The sequence below is a fragment of the Vicugna pacos genome, chromosome 3, assembly GCF_048564905.1.
Source record: "Vicugna pacos chromosome 3, VicPac4, whole genome shotgun sequence".
Classification (NCBI taxonomy): domain Eukaryota; kingdom Metazoa; phylum Chordata; class Mammalia; order Artiodactyla; family Camelidae; genus Vicugna; species Vicugna pacos.
This window is the reverse complement of record NC_132989.1, coordinates 46,226,792-46,252,344: the sequence shown is the minus strand read 5'-3', so window position 1 is coordinate 46,252,344 and position 25,553 is coordinate 46,226,792. Positions and strand designations below refer to the sequence as shown.

Sequence of the window (25,553 nt, the reverse complement as noted above, 5' to 3'; positions counted from 1 at the left end):
CTTTGTTATCCCTGGTATTCTTCTTTGCTGTGTTATCTATTCTATCTGATTTTAACATGAGATACTTTGATTAGTTTTACATGGTGTCTCTTGTTTTCATTCTTTTAGTTTAACATGCTTCAGACTTTATTCTTGAAGTCTATTTCTTGTAAGCAGCATATAATTAAGTTTTGCTTTTTTTTATCTTGATAATCTCTGCATTTTAATTGTGATTTTTGATAATGTTAGGTTTAAAGCTGTCATCTTACAGTTTTTTTCCTCTTTGTTCCATCTGCTCTTTGTTCTACATTTCCTTTTTTCTGCCTTTGGATTAATTGAAAACATTTCTTAAAATTCTCATTATCTTCTTTGCTGTCTTATTAGTAATAACTTTTCATTTTTTAATTTTACCTTTATTTTCTATAGTATACCTTCAAGTTATATTTTATCACCTTGTGTATACTATGAGATCCTTACAATAGAACAGTCTTCCTGTATTTGTGCTATTGTTTGATATATTTTACCTTTGTATATGTTTTGAACTTTACACTATATTGTTAACATTTTTGTTTTTGTTTAGTCAATTCTCTTTAAAATAATAATAAAGCATCTCACATATTTATCCATCTAGTTTTCTTTTCTAGTATTCTTTATTCCATCTAGTATCATTTTACTTTTGCCTAAATGACTTACTTTGATATTTATTGTAATGTAAATCTGCAGGTAGTAAATTCAGCTTTTGTATGTCTGAAAAATTTTTATTTTACCTTTGTTTTTGAAATATATTTTTGTTGGGTATAGGATTCTGTTTGGCCAGTTTTTTTCTGTTATCTTTAAAGATGTCAGCTTAGTGTCATGTCAAGAAGAAATCTGCTTTATCTTCTCGTTGCTCTGCATGTTTTATGTTCCTTTGGCAGCTTTCAGGATTTCCTTTTTATTATTGATTTTGAACAATTTTATTTTGATGCATCTTGCTGCACATTCTTTTTCCCTTGTGTTTGTGGTTTTTTGAGCTTTTTATATCTGAGAATTTATAGTTTTCATCAGACTTGGAAACCTTTCAGCCATTATTTCTTCACATATATTTTCTGTCTCCCCCTGTATTTCTGCTCTCCTCTGGAGACTCCAGTTACATGTGTATTAGGCTGCTTGTGGTTGTCTCACGGCCTACTGATGCTCTGTTCATTTTTTCCCCCTTGTCTAGTTTTGCTTTCTGTTTCATTTTGGTTAGGGTCTGTGGTTATGTCTACACTTCTACCAATCTTATCTTTTGAAGCATCTAATCTGCCTTTAATCCCATGCAGTGTATTTTTCATCTCAGGCCTTGTAGATTTTGCCTGAATAATTACAGTTTGGGTCTTTTCTTAAATCTTCCATGTATCTACTTAACATTTTAACCTAAATTTTAGAGTCTTGGTGGACTTCATCTTCCTTCTTCATTTGTTCTGAAAGTTGTATGAGTTTATTCATTCTCAGATTTTTTTTTTCCTCACTACAATCCCCGCTTGTTTATGTTGTAGAAAATGTAAGCATCTTTATCTGTATGCCTACATGCAGGTCCTTGTTCATATGCTGTATAGTATTTTTTACCAAGTTAAAAAGTATTTTTTAAGAATAAATGTGTGCTAATTTTGTAAAATATAAGCAATATCGTATTGAACCATATAGTATTGAATTAAGCAAATTTAAATATGATTTTGCTTTGAAGTTTTATAGTTGACTTGAAGATATACTGAAATATCAGATTTCAGAATAACGATTTCATAGTTATGTATTCTGATGGCTAGACCCATACTACAGGTTTACCTTCACTAAGCCTCAAAATACAAACAGAAGGATTTGTGGGACTTCTCTTACATGGGTAGAAGTCTGAATGCTTCTGCTTTATCATCATATTCAGGGAAAAAAAAAAACAAGACAAGGTGAGCTACTCCATAGCATACATGCCCATGACAGTTGGTCTAAAGAAATTTGAAAGGTGCGCTCTTCACCCACTTTTATAACAAGAGAGGGGAAACAGACTCTTTCAAATTCTTCTTTCTCTATGACACATGTAAAAGAATGCTAAAGAATTGGTAAAATCCTTGATTATTTACAAGCCTTCACTTACCCTTTAGGCAGACGGAGTAAGAAAGTGTCTACTGCTAGAACTGTGGGAAATTAGTTGGAAGTCTCATTCAGAAGTAAATTTTTCTGTAATTGGGAAGTAGATTTTCTTAAATTGCCTCTTCATGCATTATGAATAGTTCTGTGATATTTTATAGCCAATTAAAATTGATTAGATCCATTGAGTTGTCTCTTTAGAGTACTTTAATTATGAAAACCAGTTTGAAATGAGTCCAGACTTGAGACAGATGGTTAAATTTATGTTTAAATAAATCCAAATTTTAAAAAAAATTAATAAAACTTTGAAAAGGCTATTTTAGTTGATTTCTTCATTCTGAGTCCACTAAGAGTGGCATCTGACTTTCTTACTTGATAATCTTTGTATCTTGGAGATTTAAAAAAATCAGATCATATATGGAGGTCCTCTAGAAAAATACTCTGAAATTTAAATTTACCTCTCAGTTCAACATATGGAAGAAGTACATTTTTGGTTACATGACTTACTAAAGACCAAACCAGAGCTCAGGGTGTGTTTGTTGATTGTCAGTTCTGTTGAAATGACCTGAAAGCTGGAGGTTTTCTATTTCTTTTTTCAGACCTACGTTTTAATACATGATATATCAGCAGGTAACTTATGGCATGAATGCTTCTCACTGCATGGAACTTAATATAATAGGGTCTTCACAGGGTCATAAAGAGTAATGGCACTCAGTTATTAATCTAATTTGCATTGTGCTAAAGCCACAGAAATTGGAGTGACAATTCTAATGTTCTCATTAGATGCTGAAATATTATGTGGGATGGAATATGCTACATGATTCATTTGTATTCTGCAGAAACTTCATAAAAATAAAATGAAAGCACAATAATTTGATCTGTCCCTATTTGCTTAGTTTTATTAAGTAAAAGAGACCAAGTTTAATATATAAAGAGATTAAGAGAAGTTATATACTTTTGCTGATTTTCCTCTATATTTTATAGGTGAGCTCCTTAACAATATTAGTTTTGGACTTGATTACTAGAAAGATGATATAAACATATACAGAAGGTAAAATTGTAATGTTTCTATAACTTTTAATTTTTTAAAAATTATTTAAGTTTAAATTAAAAAAAGAACTATATCAATTTATGCATTTTCTCGTTATGTGCCCGGCACTGTTATTTGCATTAATGGTACTGTAAATAAGAAAACACACGGAAATCCCTGCCTCTTTGAGCTTATGTTTTAGAGCAGAAGATAGCTGAGTAGTAAATAAATGAGTAATGCATATATAGTATGTTAGATGGTGGTAGGTATGATGGAGAAAACACAGTAGGTAGATAGGATGTTGGGAGGAGGATCAGGTCAGGTATCATGAAGAAAGACACATTTAAATGAAGGGTGAGAGGAGTGAGGGAGTGAAGCATGTGATTATCTGGGACAAAGAGTGCTCCAGGAAGAGGGAAAAGCCAAAGCAAAGTCATTGAGATGGGATCATGCTGGGCATATCTGAAGAGCAGTATAGGCACCTGTGCGCTGGACCTGAGGGACTGGTAAAGGAAAGGTGTGGAGGTGTGAGATGAGATCAGAGAGGAAGCATGATGGTGGATTATGCAGGATCTTGCTAGTTGTTTTAAGACTTTGGCTTTTACTCTGAGTAAGATGGGAAGCCCATTGGAGGGTTTTGAGCAGAGGAATGACGTGAACTTACATTTTGACAGGATAATTCTTGCAGCTTTGTTGAGAATAGACTGAGGGGTGGGGGAAGGATGGAAGTAAGGAGATTACTTCCAGGCTATTGGAGTAATCCAGGCAAGGGCTCAGGCTGACTTCTTCCTGGGTGGTAGCAGCAGAGGTGATGAGAAGTAGTCACATTCTGGATATACATATAATCAATTCTTGTTATTTATGGCAGTTATGTTATATAAAATCACCATGATTACTAAATTAGCATTACCTGTTTACTGAATCATTGCCCTGGGTGGACATAACATAAGGGGTTAGAGCCCTTTAAGCATGGTCACAACATTTTTGACACTTGATCAGTACATCATTTTTTTGTAATGTGTATTTCTGCTAAAAGACACCTTCTTTAAAACACACTGTTGACTTATTAACATTGAACTCACAGCTAGCAGTGCTATTACTCATGAGTAAACAAAGCTTTCTAACACATGTTTACTCTGTGAGGCACATCAGAACCTTCTTTAGTTTAAGAATACTAAACTGCACTTCAGCATTATGCTTGGGGGCCGTTTTAAGCAGCAGAATCACTAGAAAAGGCACAAAAATGCAAAAAATATAAAACTGAATAGATTGCAAAAAGGACAGTTTACACTACAATTGCTGAAACAAAAAGGCAGAGCATAGCCTTTCAACCTCAGTTGAGAATGGATGTATCAAGTGACTCCTTTGCTGCTCTGCATGTATACACGTCCGTGATTGATCTGGAAGGCACTGTGTGTATCGAGTTTTAGGCATTAGGCAAACTTGGAAATATGGAATCCATGGATATTGAGGATCCAGTATATATTGAAAATAGAGCCTAAAGGAGTTGCTGATGAATTGAATGTAGTGTGGGAGAGAAAGAAGCCAAAAATAATTCCAAGATTTTTGGCCTGATCAACATGAAGGATGACACTGTTGTTACTGAGACGGAGAAAAATATAGGAGGAGCATATTTGAAGGTGAAAATCAAGAGTTTGGTTTTGGGATTCTTATTTGACATCTACATGGAGATACCAAGTTTGCTCTAGAATCTCTAAGTTTTGAGTTCCAGGGAGAATTCCGAGTTTGATTTATAAATTTGATTGTTAGTTGGTATTTAAAGCCATGAGATTTGATGGCATTGCCCAGGGTTTTAATTAAGATAGAAAAGAGAACAGCCCTAAGACTGAGCCCAATATTAAGAAGTCAGGGAAATGAGAAAGAAATTGTAAAGAAGAGTAAAATAAAAGGAAAACCAAAAGAAAGTATCACTCTGGAAGCCAGATGGGGTGAAATGATTTCAAAAAGAAAAAGTGATCATGTAATGATTAAGAGTTGAGTACTGCTAAGAAAAAGATGAGGACTGGATTTGTATTTAGCGAAAAGCACGTTTTTGGTGACTTTGACAAGAACAGTTTCAGTGGAGCAATAGGGGGAACAATCTAAATGGGATGGGTTTAAGAAAGAATGAGAAGGAAAAAACTGTAAATAACTAGTATAGACAAATCTTTTTAGGGCTTTTGCAGTGAAGATAAAGAGAAACAACTAAAAGAAGTAGAGTCAAGGGAGGACTTTTTCTTTTTCTTTTTCTTTCTTTCTTTTTTTAAATTTAGGAGCTGTTTCAGCTTGCTTGCTGACCATAAATACTCCCTTAAAAAAGGAAAAGTCATGAGGCAACAGAATGAAGGGAGAATTGCTGGAGCAATGTCCTTGGATAGGACTAGAGAATAGGTCTGCTACCCGAGGGAATGGATTGGTCTTAGCTAGGAGCAAGGGCAGTTTACTCATTGTTACAACCTAGGAGCGGCTAAATACATACCCTTACTATTCAGAAAAGAGGTTAGGTAGGCTGGTAAGAGTTTGTGGAAGTTCTCTTAAGATTCCCCCCACCCCCTGGCATAGGGTTTCATGGGTTATACTTCTTCATACTTACATGATTCTACATTCACAACCACAAGATACAGATCAGTAAGTAGAGAGTGAAAACATTTTCTCCTACCTATTAAACAGTATTTTTTTTTCCTCTGGAGGCAACCAGTATGATGTTCATTCCAGATATAGTTTCTGCATAACCTGAAACTTTTAAACCACTTCGTTAAAGATACTCATTGATTTATTAGATAACTTTCCATATTAGGAATCCATTATTAGGAATTTGAGGCCCCTGAGTGGTTGGTTATGCATACTAAATAAGTGGTGATTTCTACCCTCCCTCTTCTACAGTTATATTCTAATGTTATGATGACTGTTTTGTGAGCCTCTACTTAGATTTTCTTGTCAAGCATCTTTTAGGAAGAGATTATGACTATATGTCCCTTATAGAATTTAGTACATAATGGAATCTGGATAAAGATTTATAGGATAAATGCCTTTTTCTGTAAATGTTGTTCTTCCACACATTTGACTAGTCTTGTCAAGTAGAATGATAGTTTTTAAAAAAAATTCTGGCTGTCTTTATTTATTAATATTATAGTATGAGCATACTTTGAAACATAACATATTAAAACCAAGTTGTTTTCTTTCCCCTGTCCTGGGAAGTCAGTATTTCAATATTCAGAGGACAAATCATTGACACTTTTCATCCCTAATCTAAATAACTGATTTATTTTAGATTTAATGAATATTCAAATACTTTTGAACTTTAATCAATTTTCACAACTTTCCATTTTTTAACTTTTACTTTGGTCTTATATCAGACAACAGAAAATTTATAAGAATAATACAAAGAATCCCTGTATGTTTCACCCATATTCTCCAAATATTAATATTTTACCACATTTACTTTATCTTCTTTTCTGTCTGTACATGAGAGAGAAACTGAAACTGGTTCTTCTGTCCTTTTCACATGCTCCTGTAATTAGTTTGCACTTATTTTTTGGCCCATCTTATACTTTTCCTGCTCGAGGTCTCGCTCCATTTCTCTAAGGAGCCATAGATCCATTTAGCAGAAAATAGTACTTAGGAACCAGTATTTGGGCACTGGGTTTGCTCGTTGCTACTGGGATGTCTTTGTTCTAGGTCCTTTCAACAGACAGACGTAGGAAACAAGCAAGTGTACACAGACACACACACACACACACACACACACACACATACATATACCATGCCTGTTTCTATATCTATTGCTCTATCCATATTAAAACTGAAGTGTTCCCATTGATACTTCCAATTCCATTTGAACACCAAACAGTTCATTCTATCTTGTCCTGTTCACGTATTTTTAACTTCCTTCTCTGACAGTGAGAAACCTGGCTTCTGTTACTCACAATCTACTTAATTTGCTCAATTGTAAAATAACAGAAGAATTGTTAATTAATGCCTCTGAAAAAGGAAGCCTACTAACTACAGTTTGGAATTTGTTTAGAGCTCTTTTTGTCTTTAGTCTTCCACTATAGTCAAATATTGTTTCCAAAGGTAGATTAATTCTTTTCTTCCTCATACCTTTCAGTGTAATTACATTACTCACTAGGAAATGCAGGTTGGTTCAGTTGTTCATATTGTATCCCATTTTAAGTTGTATGACCTCTCATACCCTTGTTGATTTTGTTTGCTTATTTATTTTGTTAATGGTTAAACACTAATAATTTCAAAAGTAAGAACTGTACAAAACTATATACTTAGGAAACTATATCTTCTTTAATCATTTCTTTCTTTCTTACACAAAAACTACAATATTATGACATACTTTCTCATTTTGATTTTCTGACATTCTATCCTGAAAAATCACAATATTTCAGTTTGTAGATATCTTTGTTATTCTTTTTAACTGCTGCATAGCACTTCATCATAAGTTATTCAAGCACTTTTCTACATATGGGCATACAGTTTATTTCTAGTTTTTTCCCCCCAATTATTAATACTACTACCATGAATAACCTTGAGTGAAATTTTTTTTTTGTTTTTTGTTTATTTTAACTGTTGAAGGAATAAATTTCTAGAAGTATGAATGCAGGGTTAAAATGTAAATGTACGTGTAGTTTTGTTAGATACTACCAAATTTCCTTCTATAAAAATCATACCCATTGACATTCCCACCAGATACGTGTAGGAGTATCAGTTTCTCCACATCTTTGCCTAAACAGTGTTTGCCAATTTGGTCGGTAATTTTAATTTGTATTTTATTATGAGTTAGGGAGTGAGGTTGACCACCTTTTTATATGTTTAAAGGCTATTTTAAAGTATTTATTTTTAGTGAATTCTCTTTTGCCCATTTTAAAAAATTGATGTTTGATTTTTTTCTTTTAAAATTTTAAGAATTTAAAACATATGGTGAATAGTCCTTTATTATGCATGGTGCATACATTTTCTATGAGTTTGTCAGTTGTCATTTGACTTTGTTTATGGCATTTTGTTTTCTTTCCACAAGTGACAATACTCTAGCTACTGATATTGCTGTGAGAAGTAAATTGTCCTTTGTCTCTCTGTCCCAGAAGTCTTGTATCTTCTGCCCACACCCATTAAATTGAGGCAGCCTAACTTTTTAGCTTGTCAAGTAGAGTAGAATCTTACACCTTTCATGTTTCTGAGAAAGATTTAAGTGACCTTTTAATCTATTTTTATTTTTACTTTTTTTTCCCTTCAGGATTTTTCTTTCTGCTTTCATTTTAGCCATTTCTCCCTCTAAAGTGTTACCTTTCTAAGACTGCCTCTCTTGTCTTTGATATGCACTTTTCAGTCCCTTTCTTGAAGTTAGTTATGTGATCTACCATTATACTTTTTCAGTATTTTCACATGTAGAGTGGGCTTTCTTGCTGATGGTGGTTTTGGATGAGTCTTAGGCATACTGCTTATTCTTCTCTTCTCTCTTTAGTGTATTTTTCTTTTCCTTTTCCTCCCCACCCCGTCCCCCACCAAGAATAGCTTTTGGTGTCCATGAAGGCTCGCAGTGGGAGGGTGAGAGATCATTTGCAAAGACTTGATGTTTATTTTTCTACTTGTAGAAAATTTTAAATTTGGACATTTTCTGCCTGTTATACTGAGGGTGCAGGTTTTATTTATTCTTTCTTTTTGTTCCTTACTATATTTTTAGATGATAAATGGGAGATTCCTAATGATGCTGCAACCCCTATCCCAGCTACCCAAATCCCCCCATTCACAGCTTTGTTATTATAGAATATAGACTTAACCAGGTTGTATCTTTCAATTTATAGGGTATTAAAAGACTATGGGTCAATTAACTCTAGCAATCATTATATGCAAGAAGGTGGTATTGCACAGAGCTAGAGAGCTTGCTCTTTTAAGGTGTTTTTTATTGAATTTTAAAATACCACTATTTTAGTTCTTTGAACCATTTAAAACCCACAATGCATGTTCAGTAAACATTTCTTGACTGATACATCATAGTTTCTTAAACTAGGAAATTCATTAAAACTAGCATAATATGGATTTACATCTTATTTCTTTTTAATGCTTTATGGGAACATGTAATCAAAAAGATCTTTTTCAGCTCTCCAAATTCTGTGTCTTCTTTAGCCTTTGTTATTGACTGTGCGTTTTGACAATTTTCTGCCATTTGATTTCCATCACAACCCAATGAATTGAGAAGGGCAGACAATATAACTCCCAGGATTAAAAATGAGAAGCTAAGATTTAGGTTAAAGGACTTGCTTGGGTTGCATAGCTAATCAAAGGAGAAGCTGAGATGAAAACTGACTTCTTAATTTTGTTATTGTCAGAACATCACTGAATAAAAAAGGTAGCTCATTCATTGTTCCCACATATCATACTTGACCTTTAACTTCCATGTGAAAAAAAATATGTGGACATTTGGCCCAAGTAACTCATAAGTAAAGATGAATTCTTGTTCATTTTCTTTTTACTCAGAGTCGTAAGGAAACATTGTATAGTGGAGGAGGAATGTTTTGAAAGAAAGGAAAAATATAAGATGGTAGAATGTTTATTTATCCAAATCAAAGCAGAGACTACTTGCAAGCACTTTACTTTTGGAAAATAATCACTTCTCATTTGTTATCCGGAGACTTTCCACAATAATATTTAACAAATGGTAAATGATTCAGAAGTTTATAATAAAAAGATACTTGACTTTCTAGACTAGCTTAATGACTAGTCTAGCCTGTCACTTGTAAATGTCAAACTTACATAATTGTGTTTTACTTGCTTCATAATCTTGTTTATGGCATGACATGTCGTATATACATTCTGTTATTACAAACATTAAACAGATTTGTCAACAAGTCATGGCAAAAGAATTATAATTCTATCTCTTTGTGAATTTCATTATGTGGAGGAGGAAAAATTAGATGTTTTTCTCCCTGTTAATTGACATGTAGAACAACTCTGTGTCCTGCTTCAGTGCTTCTCATCATTAAAAAATATATATATATATATATAGCAATGGAGGTATGATTCTGTGTCTGTCATTAGATTTATTCACTCTATGTACTTTTAATTTTAAGCTCAAATGTGGTTATTTAAAAGTTAGGAAAGTGTAATAGTGATCTGAGATATTCTGAACCCAAAAGCTATGTGGCAGGAATCATGTTGGGTAGTTTTTTGCAATATATTTTGTTAAGTGAATGGAATTAAAAAAATCTTTTTGTAATTTTGGTTTTCACACAGTATTACTATTTCTTGAATTTACTTATATGATCTCTTTGGAACACTAAATATTTCTTTTAAAGCAAATCAAGAAAAAGTATAGTAGCATCCCATTTCAAATCATGGCAAGTGAGCATGTTTTTGAAACTTTTTGCTCATATCTACAAGGGTGGGAGTGTGGTGTGCATGCACAAGTACGCCTTGTAACCAGATGCACAAGTGTATGTGAACTGTTGAGTACAGCAAACAAATAAACCCAAAAGCCCTACTTAGACATACCCCCAAAGTCAATTTTAAACCCAAAGCTGTTTTTAAAGAATTTATTAGTGTTATGTATTATTATAATTTTAATGTAATCGAGTCTGCCTTGGATGTTTTCAAAAGCATCAAATTTTTTTCTAAGTTGTGTTAATGACAACTGATAAGCTATTGGTAATTAGATTTTGGCTATGAAAGCCTTCTTCACATTGTTTATCATTCACTGTATCTGATAACCAGAAAGAAGTATTTGGGAAATTCTTAACTTTTCTAATGTCATTTTGGATTATAAAATCTTACTCATGTGAGTGTTGTGTATTTAGTGAATCATTTCTACACCAGTTAGAAAGACAGATGGATAGTGTGCAATTTAAAAATCTGTGCAAATAGGAGGACAGATGGGTGGTTTAAATGTCTCCATGAAAATGTTTGTATGGAGAGCTTGACTCCTGAAGTTATACTAAAAAATCTGAGTAATTAATTGGGAATAATAGAGTTCATATAAAAAGGAATTTTTTTTAAAAAAGTGATATAAAATAGGAAATTCATTACTACCTATTATTTTAAAACTTATAAACATCAACAAATTAGAACACAGAACTCAAATATTGTTGCTTTATTTTCTTATTATGAACGTGTGGACTCTAGAAAACTTCTTTATTGCTTGGAATTAATTTATCTGCATACTTGTACATGAACTTTTGAGCTGTGTATTGTCAGAATTTGTTGAATTTCCAGTAACAGCGACTTAAACTAGCAAACAAACAAAAAAGCCGAAAAACACCAACCCAAAGAAAAGGGCCTTGGAAGGGACTTCTCTGGCAAATGTTCAGGAACTTTCACTGCAGCTGGTGTTCAGGCATTAATGTGACTTAGCTCTCAGCCAAAAGAATGGTTCCTATTTGCTTGGGTAGGCAATTTGGATCTTGGGTGTCGGCTTCAGATGGGAGTCTCCCCCTATGTGTATGAGTAGGCATAGAGGGGGGTTGTCATTTTAGAGGTAGGCTGCAGGGCTGGCCATAGGTGTATCAATTGTACTGGATCTTGGGGACTTTTTTGAAATGTATTTTTGCAAGAAGGATGCTAAGTAGCAATGTTTATGGGTAAATAAATACAGTATTTTATGAAAAAACTGTTAAAGTAACTGAACATGTAGGAGGATGTGTTCCTGAGAATGTTGAAAGTCATTTGTGGTTAGTATTACCGAAGTGGTTTATTAATTGCTAAGTTAAAAAAAATTATCCCTCATGTCATACAGAGTTACAGCTACTCTAGGGATTTATGTTAACTGAGGCAAAGCATTTATTGGTTTCTGCATGAACATTTAAAAAAATTCTAAATTCCAATGATAGAATTTTTGAAAAATCACACAGCTTCCTTCATTATAAGAGGAAGAAATATTTAGTAAGTTTTTCACTTCAGTTATATATATATTAAAATGTATATGATTGTTTACTGGTTCATGGCATAAAATATATTATCCTGTGGGTTGTAGTCAAAAAGTGAGAAAGCCCACTTCTTTAATGGCCAACGTTATCTTTTTCTGATCCCTTCAGATTGGAACTGAATTAATATATTTGCTCTTATCTTCCCACTCTGGTATTAGAACCGCTTTCCAGTCAGCTGTGAAAGGGATTAGGAAAGATACTCTGGTGATTATTTTCTCATCAAGAAGTTCTTTATGTTATGAAGTGAAATAGGTTATCCAAGGCAAGATTTTGAGAATAACGTAGGCAATTATTAAATCCCCATGTGCAGGAACCAGCAGCTGATCTACTTTTGCTAGAGAATTATGCTCTGTAAAATATTATTTGCAGCTCCCTTAGAGAAGTCAGTGGTGGTTCAAGTACCTGGAAACACTTGAATTTGTTGGTAGTAGAGACATACCAGTCTGCTGGAAAAGTTTGTTTCCTTTTCACCAGCTAGATGGGGTTCCTGTGGCTCAGAATAGGATTGATGAGAAAGGCAAGAAAAGTGTTCTAATTCTATTGCTCTGTCTGAGCATGGTCTGAGGTCTCCTCTCTCCACAAAAACCCTGGCTTTTTCTCTGCTTTTGGCCCTGGGCTGGGACATTCTCCTGTAGGAAACACTTTTCTGACTCCTGTCTATAGGGAATACTGAGATGGTCGCTGAGCCTCAACAGAGTGGCAGCAGAGGAGAACCTCTGGTGTTAAAAGTTCTCAACAAAAGATACATTTTGGGGAGAAGATTCATTTGGGGGACTCTCCTTGGATAGTGGGCAAAAATTAATAAATATTTTGAAAAGGTTATTTCCTCAATCTAAATAATTAAAGAGGCATATTCAGTTTACAGCAAAAAAAACTGCTTAAAAATTTCATTTATTTATGTAGTCATTCATTTATATTGCCAATCTGTAAGTATTTTCTGAATGATTTTAGTAGAGGAACTATGAAAAGTTTTAGTTCCTAATATTATTATCTCTTAGACTCCTTGCATCAAGTCTAAATTTCTCTGCTTGATTTCCACATCATTCATAACCTAAAATTGCCCTACTTCTCTAGATATATTTCCTTCATTTCCTCCAAACTTGCTGTCATTGAGCTTATTTCTTTGCTTGCCTATGTAACATTGCTCTTCTCTCCATGTTTTCACTCAATATTCCAGATCACCAGCCCATAGACTCTATGTCCAAGACTCTGTTTTGCCAAATACTGAATTCCTAATGCCTAGCACAGTTCCTGGTGGTGAAGAGTTAATGATATTTATTGAATGAAAGGAAGGAAGAAATGGAGAAAGAGAGGATGAGAGGGAGGAACTATTGTCTATCCTGTCTTTCTTATACCTTTCCAGACTTGCCTCATCTTTTAAGGTCTGTTTTCTCTACAAAGTCTCCTCTGATTTCCCTGGTCTTTATTGGTGTTTCAAACACAGACCTCAAAATTTAACATTATTTACAAGCTTTCTTGTTTTCTTTGTTATACAATTTCACGTATACTGTTGTTCCAATTTGGTGTGAGCTCTTTGAATATGAGAAGGATCGTATTATGCCTGTACAATTTTTCAAAAAATTGTGTATTAACCTTTATTCATCAAACCTTTACTGCAAAGCATAATTCCTTCAGAGCATTTTCTGTACATAGTACCGGCAAACAAAGGGTACCTTGCCTTAGAGCTGAGTACATAGTATATGTTCAAGAAACTTTTTATTATCTGTAAAGTATGTGAAATAACATAAAATAATGGTAACTCAGTGAAGAAAATAGAACTTGTTTTATTATCTCCTTGCTGACTTTGTCCAATGTTTTCTTCAGGGAAAGAAACTGAAAAGGCCAAGGAACGTTATGACAAAGCCACAATGAAACTTCACATGTTGCATAACCAGTATGTATTGGCATTGAAAGGGGCACAGCTTCATCAGAATCAGTATTACGACACTACACTTCCTCTGCTTCTGGATTCCTTACAAAAGATGCAAGAAGAAATGATAAAAGCACTGTAAGATACATTTCCTATTTGATGTGAAATCCCTTCGTAAAATGATTTTAACATTTTTTTCTTATCTGGTTAAACTTTTGTATAAAAGTTTTCTTTAAAGTTTTGTAAGCTGCATTGTTGAACTAGTTCAGAAGGTATTTCAAATCTGTTTTACCCTGAGTCTTCTTGATTTTCACTTCTGGTGTCCCTTTGCTTTATACTCCTCCCAAACCATCTATCTAGCCCCAAGAATGGCTTTTGTTTTTGTATGTTTTGTTTTGCTCCAGTTAGCTGGAAATTAAATTAGTGAAAAAAATCATTAGTTGACAAGTGTTAAGAAGTGGATATCTGCCTCCAGAGGCTTGGGTGTTTAAATCTTGAGCAACTGATAAGCCCAAAGAAAATACTTCTTCTGTTTGTTTACCAGCTTCATGTTGTATAAGATTAAAATCAGCAAATATTTCTTGAAGTTCTACTGTATGCTAAGCACACTGCTGCTTGGGGATATTGGGATGAGTAGGCACAGTTTTTGCCTTCAAGGAGCTAACAGCAATCTTTGCTCAGTAATTCAAATGCATACATGTTTACCACATACATTGGTTCAATACAACAGAAAAAGATAAGCCACACTTTGGTAGACTTTATCTCCTTTATTAGCTAGTTTAGGTGATCCCTCATTTTCCCAGTAAAAATATAAAATGTTTTTAGTCAATTTGAATATGTAAACTTTTAAGGGTATTGATAAAATAGTGAAATGTCTACTTAAAATATTTAACCCATAAGTCTAGTTATATCTACTTTAAATTACTTACTGTTGATTTATAAATATTTTCTTTCCTACAATCATTTTATGAATCAATATTTTTTAAAACTGTCTATGCGTCTTCAGTAATAGTATCATCGTCACAAGAACATCCTTTTGAGACGTATGGTAGTTTCACACGGTGTGTTATCTTTACTTTTAAATAAATTATTTTAAATCTAGCATTTAAAAAGTCCATGCACAATATCACTGAAATTGAATCCTATGTCACAGATACTCATTCATCTAACATTAGATTTCTTTCTTTCCCTCCCCCCATTTGTCTTAAAGATGAGTGTTAATGATCTCCACATCATAACCACTTACTGTATTAATTTGTAAGAATTTTCTAGATAAGTTCATTTATACTAATATCATTCACTGTGTTCAACTGTGAGATCATAACCCCAAAGATATTTACTACATCTGTATTAAATTCTTTTGCCTCCCTCTTTTCTTTAAATTATCTGTCATGTGATTTCTATAACCATTCCAAACTAGCATTGCCTAAAGCAGTTTAAATTTAATTTTTTTACCCAAACAGTATTTTGCTACTCAAAGTAAAGGAATTGAGAGAATACTTCATAATAAGAGAGATTTTGTAGGGATTACTTTTATTAGTAATGATTTTAGAAAAACAAAAAATGCCTTATATTTACTTGTGTTACGCAGGATCAGCTTGTCTGTCTAAACTTGTTAAGGCTGCTAATGAGCAATGGTATATTTTTACAATATAGCATTCTTAAGTTGGGAATTGGATCTTTGCAATAGAATAGTTTTTCCTTTTTCATTTATTAGATAAGGCTAATAACTTTTATGAACATTTTTGCTACTAACTGGAGGTCAAGAGAAGAGATTGCAATGTCACTGAAGGTATGAACTGGTTAAATTGACTAAGTATATGAAAAAGAGCAGAGGCTTAGGAGCAAGAGAAGAACCAGGAGGCAGGGCATGTGAGGAAGTGGCAGAAGCTGAAAGAAATATTAGAGACAGGCTTTGATCCACAGTCCACTTCTGTGGTAATGTTTAGACACAGAAAGTGATTAATACTGGCTTACATTTTGGACACATTAGATGGATGTTGGAAAAGGTAATGCCTTATTCTAAATCATTTACAATTATTATATCAGATGTATGCTAATCCGTACATTTGTAAAATCATTTCACTTCGCTCTCCATGTCTGTGAAATAAGGTGGTGCATGAAATCACCATCTGTAAAAATTGGCATTACATTTCTTATGTTTATTGTTCTAAATCCTTTTTGAGCCTCTGTTTCCCTGATAAAACTTTAAAATGTAGTGAAATTTTATTTTTGTTTTCAGAAAAGGTATATTTGATGAATACAGCCAGATAACCAGTCTCGTTACAGAGGAAATAGTGAATGTCCATAAAGAGATTCAAATGTCGGTTGAACAGATAGACCCTAGCACAGAATACAATAATTTCATAGAAGTCCACAGGTATGCATGATATTTTCCTTCTTCTTTCAGTATTTATAACAGAATTATTTTTTTCTACCACATAATATTTAACTGAATTAAGATAAGAAATATTGAAGAGCTTGTTTAGGACATAAGCTATTTCAGATTAATTTGTTTGCCTTCGATTATTTCCAAAGTCCTTTCTCTATGATGATAACTAGTAAATTTATATAATCATCTTTAAAAATTTCTCAGTTGTTACTATATTATCACTTAAATCCGTATTTAATCTATGAAACTATTTTTTCCTTTTAACTTTTACATAGTGATTGTAGATGTATGGCTTTATATTGTATTAAACTTTATAATGATAATGCATCAATTACTTTTCTATGCATGCATCACCGTACTTTATACTCATTACCAGTGTGAAAAGAATAAAAGGTTAATATCTATTTTCTCCAAATGAGGAAACTAAGGCTGAAATTACTTGACTAAATCTTTGAGGCCTATGGTTTAGCTTGATTTATTCTATTTGTGTTTACTTTGTTAACTTAATTTTAAATAAGAACAAATATTCTGCCTTTGGTGTGTACTAAATATATTATGATAATGTATTCATATTGATCAGAATTATTTGGCATGCTTTATTAGAACAACAGCTGCTACGGAGCAAGAAATTGAATTTGATACTTCCTTACTAGAAGAAAATGAAAACCTTCAAGCAAATGAGATCATGTGGAATAATTTAACAGCAGAAAGTTTGCAAGTAATGTAAGTATTTAGAAAATCTGAACAGTTTAAATGTTACTGTTATTATTTATAGTTGAACTTTATCACATTTAAAATTCCAATTTTTATTTTCTTGGAAGTGATGAAAAAGTAAATTAAAAATGAACTGGTCGGAGTGAAATACTTAACTCATTATCATCAGTAATTTTGGTAATTCTGAAAATTTGAATTCTGTGTGATGTTATACTCCTTTGCCCAATTATTGCTAATATTTTATTTAGAATAATGCTTTATTTTTTTCAAAATTTATATAAATTTTTGATCCCACTTTACTCTCTAAACTTATTAGAAAAACCATTTTGGAAATGAGAGCTGGAGATAAGAAGAGACTCACAGACGTCAGAAGCATTTAGTTAGGAAAATTTGACTTTTAATTGAATTCCTTTCTCTTTAAGCAGAAATCTCTTTTAGGCTATTACATTAATTCCTTTTTCACTTTGTTGTTACTGTTGCATAAAATTTTAAGAGTTTGGCGAAATCAATGTGTTTTTCGGTTCTTTTCAAATATTAAAGGCTATTAATAGTACATTTTTAGGGGTTCATTTCTGGGCTCTCTATTCTATTCCATTGGTCCATATGTCTGTTTTTGTACAAATACCATGCTGTCTTGATTACTGTAGTTCTATAGTATTGTCTGAAGTCTGGGAGAGTTATTCCTCCAGCCTCTTTCTTTTTCTTCAGTAATGCTTTGGCAATTCTAGGTCTTTTGTGGTTCCATATAAATTTTATTATGATTTGTTCTAATTCTGTGAAATATGTCCTGGGTAATTTGATAGGGATTGCATTAAATCTGTAGATTGCTTTGGGCAGTGTGACCATTTTAACAATATTGATTCTTCCAATCCAGGAGCATGGGATATCTTTCCATTTTTTAAAGTCTTTTTTAATTTCCTTAATCATTGTTTTATAGTTTTCTGTGTATAAGTCTTTCACCTTCTTGGTTAGATTTACTCCTAGGTAGTTTATTACTTTGGGTGCTATTTTAAAGGGGATTGTTTCTTTATTTTCTTTTTCTGTTGATTCATCATTAGTGTAAAGAAGTACAACTGATTTTTGAACGTTAATCTTGTAACCTGCTACCTTGCTGAATTCTTCGATTATTTCTAGTAGTTTTTGTGTGGACCTTTAGGGTTTTCTATATATAGTATCATGCCATCTGCACATAGTGACACTTTTACCTCTTCTTTTCCAATTTGGATCCCTTTTATTTCTCTCTCTTGCCTGATTGCTGTGGCTAGGACTTCCAGGACTATGTTGAATAGGAGTGGTGATAGTGGGCATCCTTGTCTTGTCCCAGATTTTAATGGGAAGCTTTTGAGTTTTTCACCATTGAGTACTATGCTGGCTGTAGGTTTGTCATATATAGCTTTTATTATGTTGAGATATGTTCCCTCTATACCCACTTTGGTGAGAGTTTTTATATATTTATACAATGGAATACAATTTAGCCATAAAAACTGACAATGTAACGCCATTTGCAGCAACATTGATGTTAACTGGAGAATGTCATTCTAAGTGAAGTAAGCCAGAAAGAGGAAGAAAAATACCATATAAGATTGCGCATATGCGGAATCTAAAAAAAAAAAACAACATAAATACGAAACAGAAACAGACTCATAGACATAGAATACAAACTTGTGGTTGCCAAGGGGATGGAGGGTGGGAAGGGACTGGGAGTTCAAAATGTAGAATAGATAAACAAGATTGTACCATGTAGCACAGGGAAATATATACAGGACCTTGTGGTGGCTCACAGTGAAAGAGAATGTGACAATGAATGTATGTATGTTCATGTATAACTGAAAAATTGTGCTCTACACTGGAATTTGACACAACATTGTAAATGACTATAACTCAATAAAAAATGTTTAAAAAATAGTATGTTTTTAAATTTACAAAACATAATTAAGGCATTCTACTTTAAAATATTTAACCTATCTCCTGATTTTCTTCAGCAGCAACAGAAAAAAACATATTTATTAATAAGTGTTGTATGTACCTATCCCTGGTGAGAACTAGGGGTAGAAATGATTACGCACTCATTTTCTCTTCAGTATTGGACATATCATCTGACCTGTTGAAATTTTACCTCAGAAGACTCAGTCGAAAGTCCCTATCTTATGTAATTAACAGAGCATGGGAGTACCCTGCATTAGAGGGTTTTCCTTAGCAGCCATACTGAGTTTCTTGAAGCTGTCCTCAAGTTTTGAAGCCCTTCACAGGAATCTCACTTTGACTTTACATACACTGTTATAATGTCAGCTATGTCTAAACCAGAGATTTTCCTCTTGAGCAACTTTTGTTCCCAGGGGACATTTGACACAGTCCGGAGACATTTTTACTTATCAGGTGGGAAGTTGCTGCTGGTATCTCGTAGACAGAGGCCATGGATGCCATTAAACATCCGACAGTTCACAGGACAGCTTCCTACAACAAAGAATTATCTGGCAAAAATGTCAGTAGTGTCGAGGTTGGGAAACTGCTCTAAATAATAGAGTTGAATGCATGGCATAAAATGGATAGTAGCGTTTCTCATTCTTGTACAGAGACAAATTCCATTCATTAATTCCTGTGCTGCTTGGTGAAGGAACATGACATAAATTGCTCTTGCTTTTTTATTTTTAAATTGTACTGCTCCCAAATAATTCATTGATTTATTTACTATGTGTTCAAGGTTGCAAGTGTTAATACTTCCAAGGAGTTTATGCTAAAATTGATCAATTCTTATAATACACCAAGAAAGAATGAGCATATTGATATTAGAGTATTATGTGGTAAAATTAAAAATAGCTACCTGTTATAAGCTTATGTCAAATAAGAGATTTTGTGACCAAGGAAGAATTTGTTTTATTGCTTTTCGGGGTATAATTAGAGCAAAACTAGTTATACTCATAAATCATTATTTCTTAATTATGATGTTGAAGCAGTGAACAAAAATGTAATAAATTAAAAATAATAAATCTTTGATAATATGATGGAAGATGTAATTGCTTACCTCTTACTAAGGCAAAACTTTGGCTACATTTCATTGAACAGTGTCTAAATTCAGGATATGAGTTTGAGATTAGGCTTTCCTCAAGAATTTTATTCCAGGAATGAGTTATTCAGTGTACCTGTTGGCACTGTTAAAATAACCTAAGATAACTCCATTAAAAATATATATGTGTGTGTGTATATTTTTTTAATGCAAGAGGAGAATCTTTCTTTTTACCGTAGTATTAGTGCTTTAAAGTTAAACTAATATCTTTTCTTTCCTGAGGCATTAATTTGTTAATTTTGTTGTTTGTGTTAGAATATTATGATTAATAGAAATGAATGATATAAATCAACAGATAGTTTGTGGAAAAATAAATACAATGACCAATAATCCTGTAACAATTAAAGAAACATAATTTTTAAAAAAAATACATGTGTGTATGTGTATATGTGTATATATATATGTAATTTGGATAGAGCCCAAGGACTATGAAGATCTCAAAACAGTTGCCTTGTTTTGGCAAAACACTGGAAACACCCTAAATATTCCTCAGTAAGGGACTGGCTAAGTGAATTATATGTCCATACTAACTCCACAATTTTTCCGTATTATTCAGGTTTTAAGTAGAATAAGATAGGCTTTTATATATGTTTGTATGGAAAGATCACCAGAGTGTATGACAAAGAACTAAAGCAGGTTATAATATTTATGGAATGAGTCCACTAATAAAAAATAGTACAGACATGTGTTTGTATGTACATAGAACAGATTTTGGAATGGAGGTGAATGGATGGGCTAAGTTGGGAAGCATGTTGGGCCCGATATTTATAATAATGTTAAATAAATGTGGTTTCATTTCTCATCTCTTTGCAGTTTTATTGTTAGAATGACTGTCTCCAGAATATTAGCTATTTATTTTCCTTTCTGTTATGTCAGTTCCTTATTCTTTCACTAAGCATTTGTTCCTTAATTACAGTGCTTTATGTAGTTTTGGAATAGAACACTCTTCAAAATTCTGTTCGAAAATGCTAATACTTTATGGCCTGTGCTTCCCTGTATTCTGCATCTACACTTTTTCTTAGGCCATCCAGAAACTCTAATGCATTAATATGAAATGGTATTAAGGAGAACGTCAGAAACATTTTTCTTTTTCTTTTGCATCCCTTTATGTTTATTTGAGTGATCAGTGACTCTATCCTTTGTGAAGTTTAGATTAGTTGGAAAGTGAGAATCATTACTTTTTGACTCTTGGGGAATTTTCCTGTAAATAGAAGTCATACTGGCAATCTATCAGACTGCTGATTAGTAATGACTAGGAAAAAAAATTGGACCACATTTCTCTTAGACTCTTCAGAATTCTTGGCAAGATATCAAATGTTGTGAATGATTTGTTAGTATCTTTGTTGAATGAGTAAGTGAATGAAGACGGTTTTATGGAGAGGTGTCAGGGACTTTCCGAATAGTGGATCTCTTCTCTGCCGTTCTATTAGGATCACTTTCGGAGCTTTAGAAAATGCTGATGTCTGGGACCCGACCCAAACCAGTTAAATCAGATTTTCTAGGGTTATGTTACTGGACTCTTTGCAGAAAGAATTCAGAGAAGAGGCTCACAGTGAAAAACAAAAAAGTGACAGTGAATATATGTATGTTCATGTATAACTGAACAATTGTGCTCTGCACTGGAATTTGACACAACATTGTAAAATGAATATAACTCAATAAAAATGTTAAAAAAATTCAGAATTCAGAGAAGAGACACAGAGGTCAAGAAAGTAAAGTGATTAAAATATGCTCATGGATTAATACTGGCATTTGACAGTACTCTTCTGCATGAAAAGCTATTTTTAAAGTGAAATACATAAAATCTCATTACATATCTGCATTAACAAGTGACATGATAGTTGATTTTGATAAGTACTAACTTTGAATCCCAATGAAAGGACATAATCACCCTCGAAAGATTTCTGTCCTTCTCAATTGTTGACTGGTATTACATTAAATTGTAATTCAGTATTTTGAATTTGTCAATGAAATATTTGGGATTATTTGTTTTCTCTTTCATTGTATTACTGCCTTTATGATATCCTTGATTTTGCCTCTTGGGGGCAAAACCTAAAATGTTTACTCTTCAGACCTTTACAGAAAATATTTGCTGACTTCTGTTGCAAGGAGTGACATCACTTTAACCCATTAGACTGTCTGAATCAACCTTGTCGATCAGTGGAATGACAAATGCTGCAGTACTCTCACGTCTTCAGCAGAACTTTGGTTTTATCATGTCTGTTTTTGGCTGTTCTTATCTATAATCGTAGCTCCAGTTTGATCTTTAGTTGAACATATACTACAGTTGTGTCAGGTTGTATTAGGGGAATACTCTGTGTGAGTGAGTTGGGAAGATTTGGAAATATGTAGTATTGGAAGACAGATGATATATTAGAAGGACAGTTTGGTCAAGGGAAACAAATCACACAGTAGGTAGATTTGTTGGATTGAGTTGGATTAGGTTGTGTATTAGGAGATAAATATTTTTAACAGAAACTCAGAAATTTTGCTCAGTTGATTAGGAGCCATCCTCTCCTGTTTCTTTTTTTCTTTTTTTAATTGAAGTATAGTCATTTACAATGTGTCAGTTTCTGATGTACAACATAATGTTTCAGTCAGACATATATTCATTTTCATATTCTTTTTCACTGTAGCTTACTACAAGATACTAAATATAATTCCCTGTGCTATACAGAAGAAATTTATTTTTTATCTATTTTATATATAGTAGTTAATATTTATAAATCTCAAACTCCCACTTTATCCCTTCCCACCCCCTTCCCCCACGATCACCATAAGTTTGTGTTCTATGTCTGTGAGTCTGTTTCTGTTTTGTAAATAGGTTCATTAGTGTCTTCTATTTTCTATTCTGTTTAATCTTCTGAAATGCTAATAAAGATTTTTGTCATGAGAGAGGTCATTCATAAATTGCTATGTTGCTGCAATTGTATTTTAAGAAAGAGATCACAAGAAATTTTTTTTCTTTAATTTATGTGATAGTAATAAATAGAGAAAAAGAGTTGTCAAAAAAGTTACAACTGTAACCCTTATCTCATTTGGCTTTTATTAACCCAAATATCACAATTAATGTGACAGCATTAGGAGATGGTAATTTACAATTGTTTTGGGAAGTCAGATCTCCATGAGAGTGCTATAAGATTTAGGTGAGAGCCAATGGTTTGAGTATATAAAAAGTATTGTGTAAGTTTTGAAAATTTGTTATTATCCACAATAATTGTTTTAGGTTTTTATATCTTTAAATACAGCTACATTTTAAAAAATTATCTAATTCATGCAGATGAAAAAATCTGCAAAATCTTACAAAAGGATATGCAATGAAAATCAAAATTCTCCCACTTTTTTTGTAGATCCCTTTTCACCCTTCCAATGTGAATGCATGAAAAAGTTTACATATCTTCCCAGATTATATATACAAACATATGATTGCATATAAATTGTTTTCTTTACTTAAGTTGGGGTTATTCTATGCATACGCTTTTGTATCATCCTCTTTTTTTAGTATATATGAAGTGTTCTTAATAGTGTACGTCTTACAGCCCTTGTATATGTAATGTAATTCATTTAATTTAGTTAATTTAGTTATTTACTGGTGGACATTTATGTTATTTCCAGTTTTTTTCTAATTGCCAGGGGGTGGATGCAGGTTTTGTGGAGCCTGAAGCTTATAAAATTTGGAGAGGGGACATCTAAAAGAAAAGCTATACAAATTTACAAATATAAAATTAAGCTCGGAGTCTTGGAAGGTATCATGCAAGTGAGGTGTCTAAAGGTTATATGTCATTAGCATCATAGTAAATTCATCTTTGGTTATTGTGAGTGTAAGTAGTGGCACAATCAACATCCTTCTATTTACATCTTTGTGCACTTGTTGAAGCATATACATTGGATAAATTCTCTGAGGTGGAATTTCTAAAATGGAGGGTATTTGTTAAGATCATGGGCTTAAGGTCTAAGCTGTCTGGGCTCCATTACCAGGTCTTCCACTTAGCAGCTCTGTGAACTTGGACAAGATCCTTAACCTCTCTGTACTTCAGTTCCTCATATGACAATGGAATTAATAATAATAGTTTTATAATAATAATAATGGTTTTGAAATGCTTAAACTGTGCTTGGCACTGAGTAAATGTTAAGTATTTTGTTAGTTCTGTGAGTTTTTTAATGCCAGTATCATTTTATGACGTTTAAATGTTTTGCATCATAATTGTTTAAGTGTACTGTGATATTTAATTTAAAATTTTAAATAAGCCATTTGAACTGTTAATATTCTATTTGTGTACAAAACATATATACCAATGACATCATGTTGAATAGTGCTTTGAAATTTGCAAACTGTTTTTACATTTATTATGTCATCTATATATAAACCGTAATTACTAGTATGCTTCTCTCTTTACTTAATCCACCCTACTTCAGCTTTTTTTAAGAGGGATGGTAAAAAGGGGCTAATATTTTCCCCATGTAGTTCTGTTCTTCTAAATTATGTGTCTTTTCTACTTTAAACTTGCAAATATGGATCTGTAGAGATTTATAATTATTAAGAAATTTTGACTTTACAAGTAAAGAAGTAAAGACTTGCCTTTACTCATTTTTTTTTTTAAATTTAAGAAAACTTTGCATAAAGCTTAGCTAATGCTTTGTTTGTGCTAAGGCTGTAAAAGAGGTACCATTTTATTGGTGTGATCAAGAGCTAGAAAGGGTAGAGGAAACTAATATTAGTTCTTTTCCTCTGATCTCTTTCTCCTTTCTTTATTCATGTCTCCTTTCTTCCTTTCTCCATCCTTCATTGCTAAACCTAGCAGGTAGTAAATTCTAGCGAACATAACAGACCTGCCACAGAGCAGAAGTGTTGGCTCTCTAGGCCTTTGTTTTAACGTCTAGGACCTTTCAAACTCTTTAGGGAAGCTAATAAGCTGGTAGTAGGTTTCTTTCTCTCTTTGGGTTAAAATTGTTTTAGCACAAATCAGAAATTTGAAAAGAAATCATAAGTACTACCTCACTCTTCTCACAAATGAGCTGACATCTGTACTTCAGAAGTTTAGCATATAAAAAAACTCAGATTTCATTTCTCATTGAAAGCTTACATGCTTTTTTTAGGAGACTGCACGACGGCTAAAGGAAGCAGGGAGTATTAGTGGATTTGGATTTTTATATACTGTGCTAGAATTTGCCACCTGCCAGTGATCTCTGATAGACATGGCTAGGCAGCCTAAGGTGGTTGAAACAGTGGGTCTGGACTCCGGCTTTCACCTCATTCGTCCCTTCCTACCCCATTTCAAAGTAAAAATAGCAGTTAAAAGCAGGGCAGCAATACAGTTACCTAGGGTAACTATGATGTTCTCCACAATCAAATGTCTTCCCTTGAATTTTTCCAAATGATGAATATGAAGAAATCAATAATAAAAGCTCTCACTTTTTGCTTTCTGTTAGATTTGTGGTGATGTTATTATTGTTATGCCACATCACATCAATGTGTG

At 33.1% G+C, this 25,553-nt stretch overlaps 1 protein-coding gene across 12 annotated transcripts in view; it reads left to right on the top strand.

Moving 5' to 3' along the window:
* The window catches only part of FER (FER tyrosine kinase), a 399,630-nt gene that overhangs the window by 110,026 nt on the left and 264,051 nt on the right, over positions 1–25,553 (top strand). For 10 of the 12 annotated variants that reach the window (XM_072958302.1, XM_072958299.1, XM_072958307.1 and 7 more), the window contains 3 exons: positions 13,861–14,044; positions 16,149–16,286; positions 16,902–17,021. In XM_072958302.1, coding sequence (XP_072814403.1) covers positions 13,861–14,044; positions 16,149–16,286; positions 16,902–17,021 — 442 coding nt within the window. Of the gene's footprint in view, positions 1–3,066; positions 3,134–13,860; positions 14,045–16,148; positions 16,287–16,901; positions 17,022–25,553 lie in introns of those variants that run through there. The other 2 variants (XM_072958308.1, XR_012071253.1) reach the window with 2 other exon arrangements.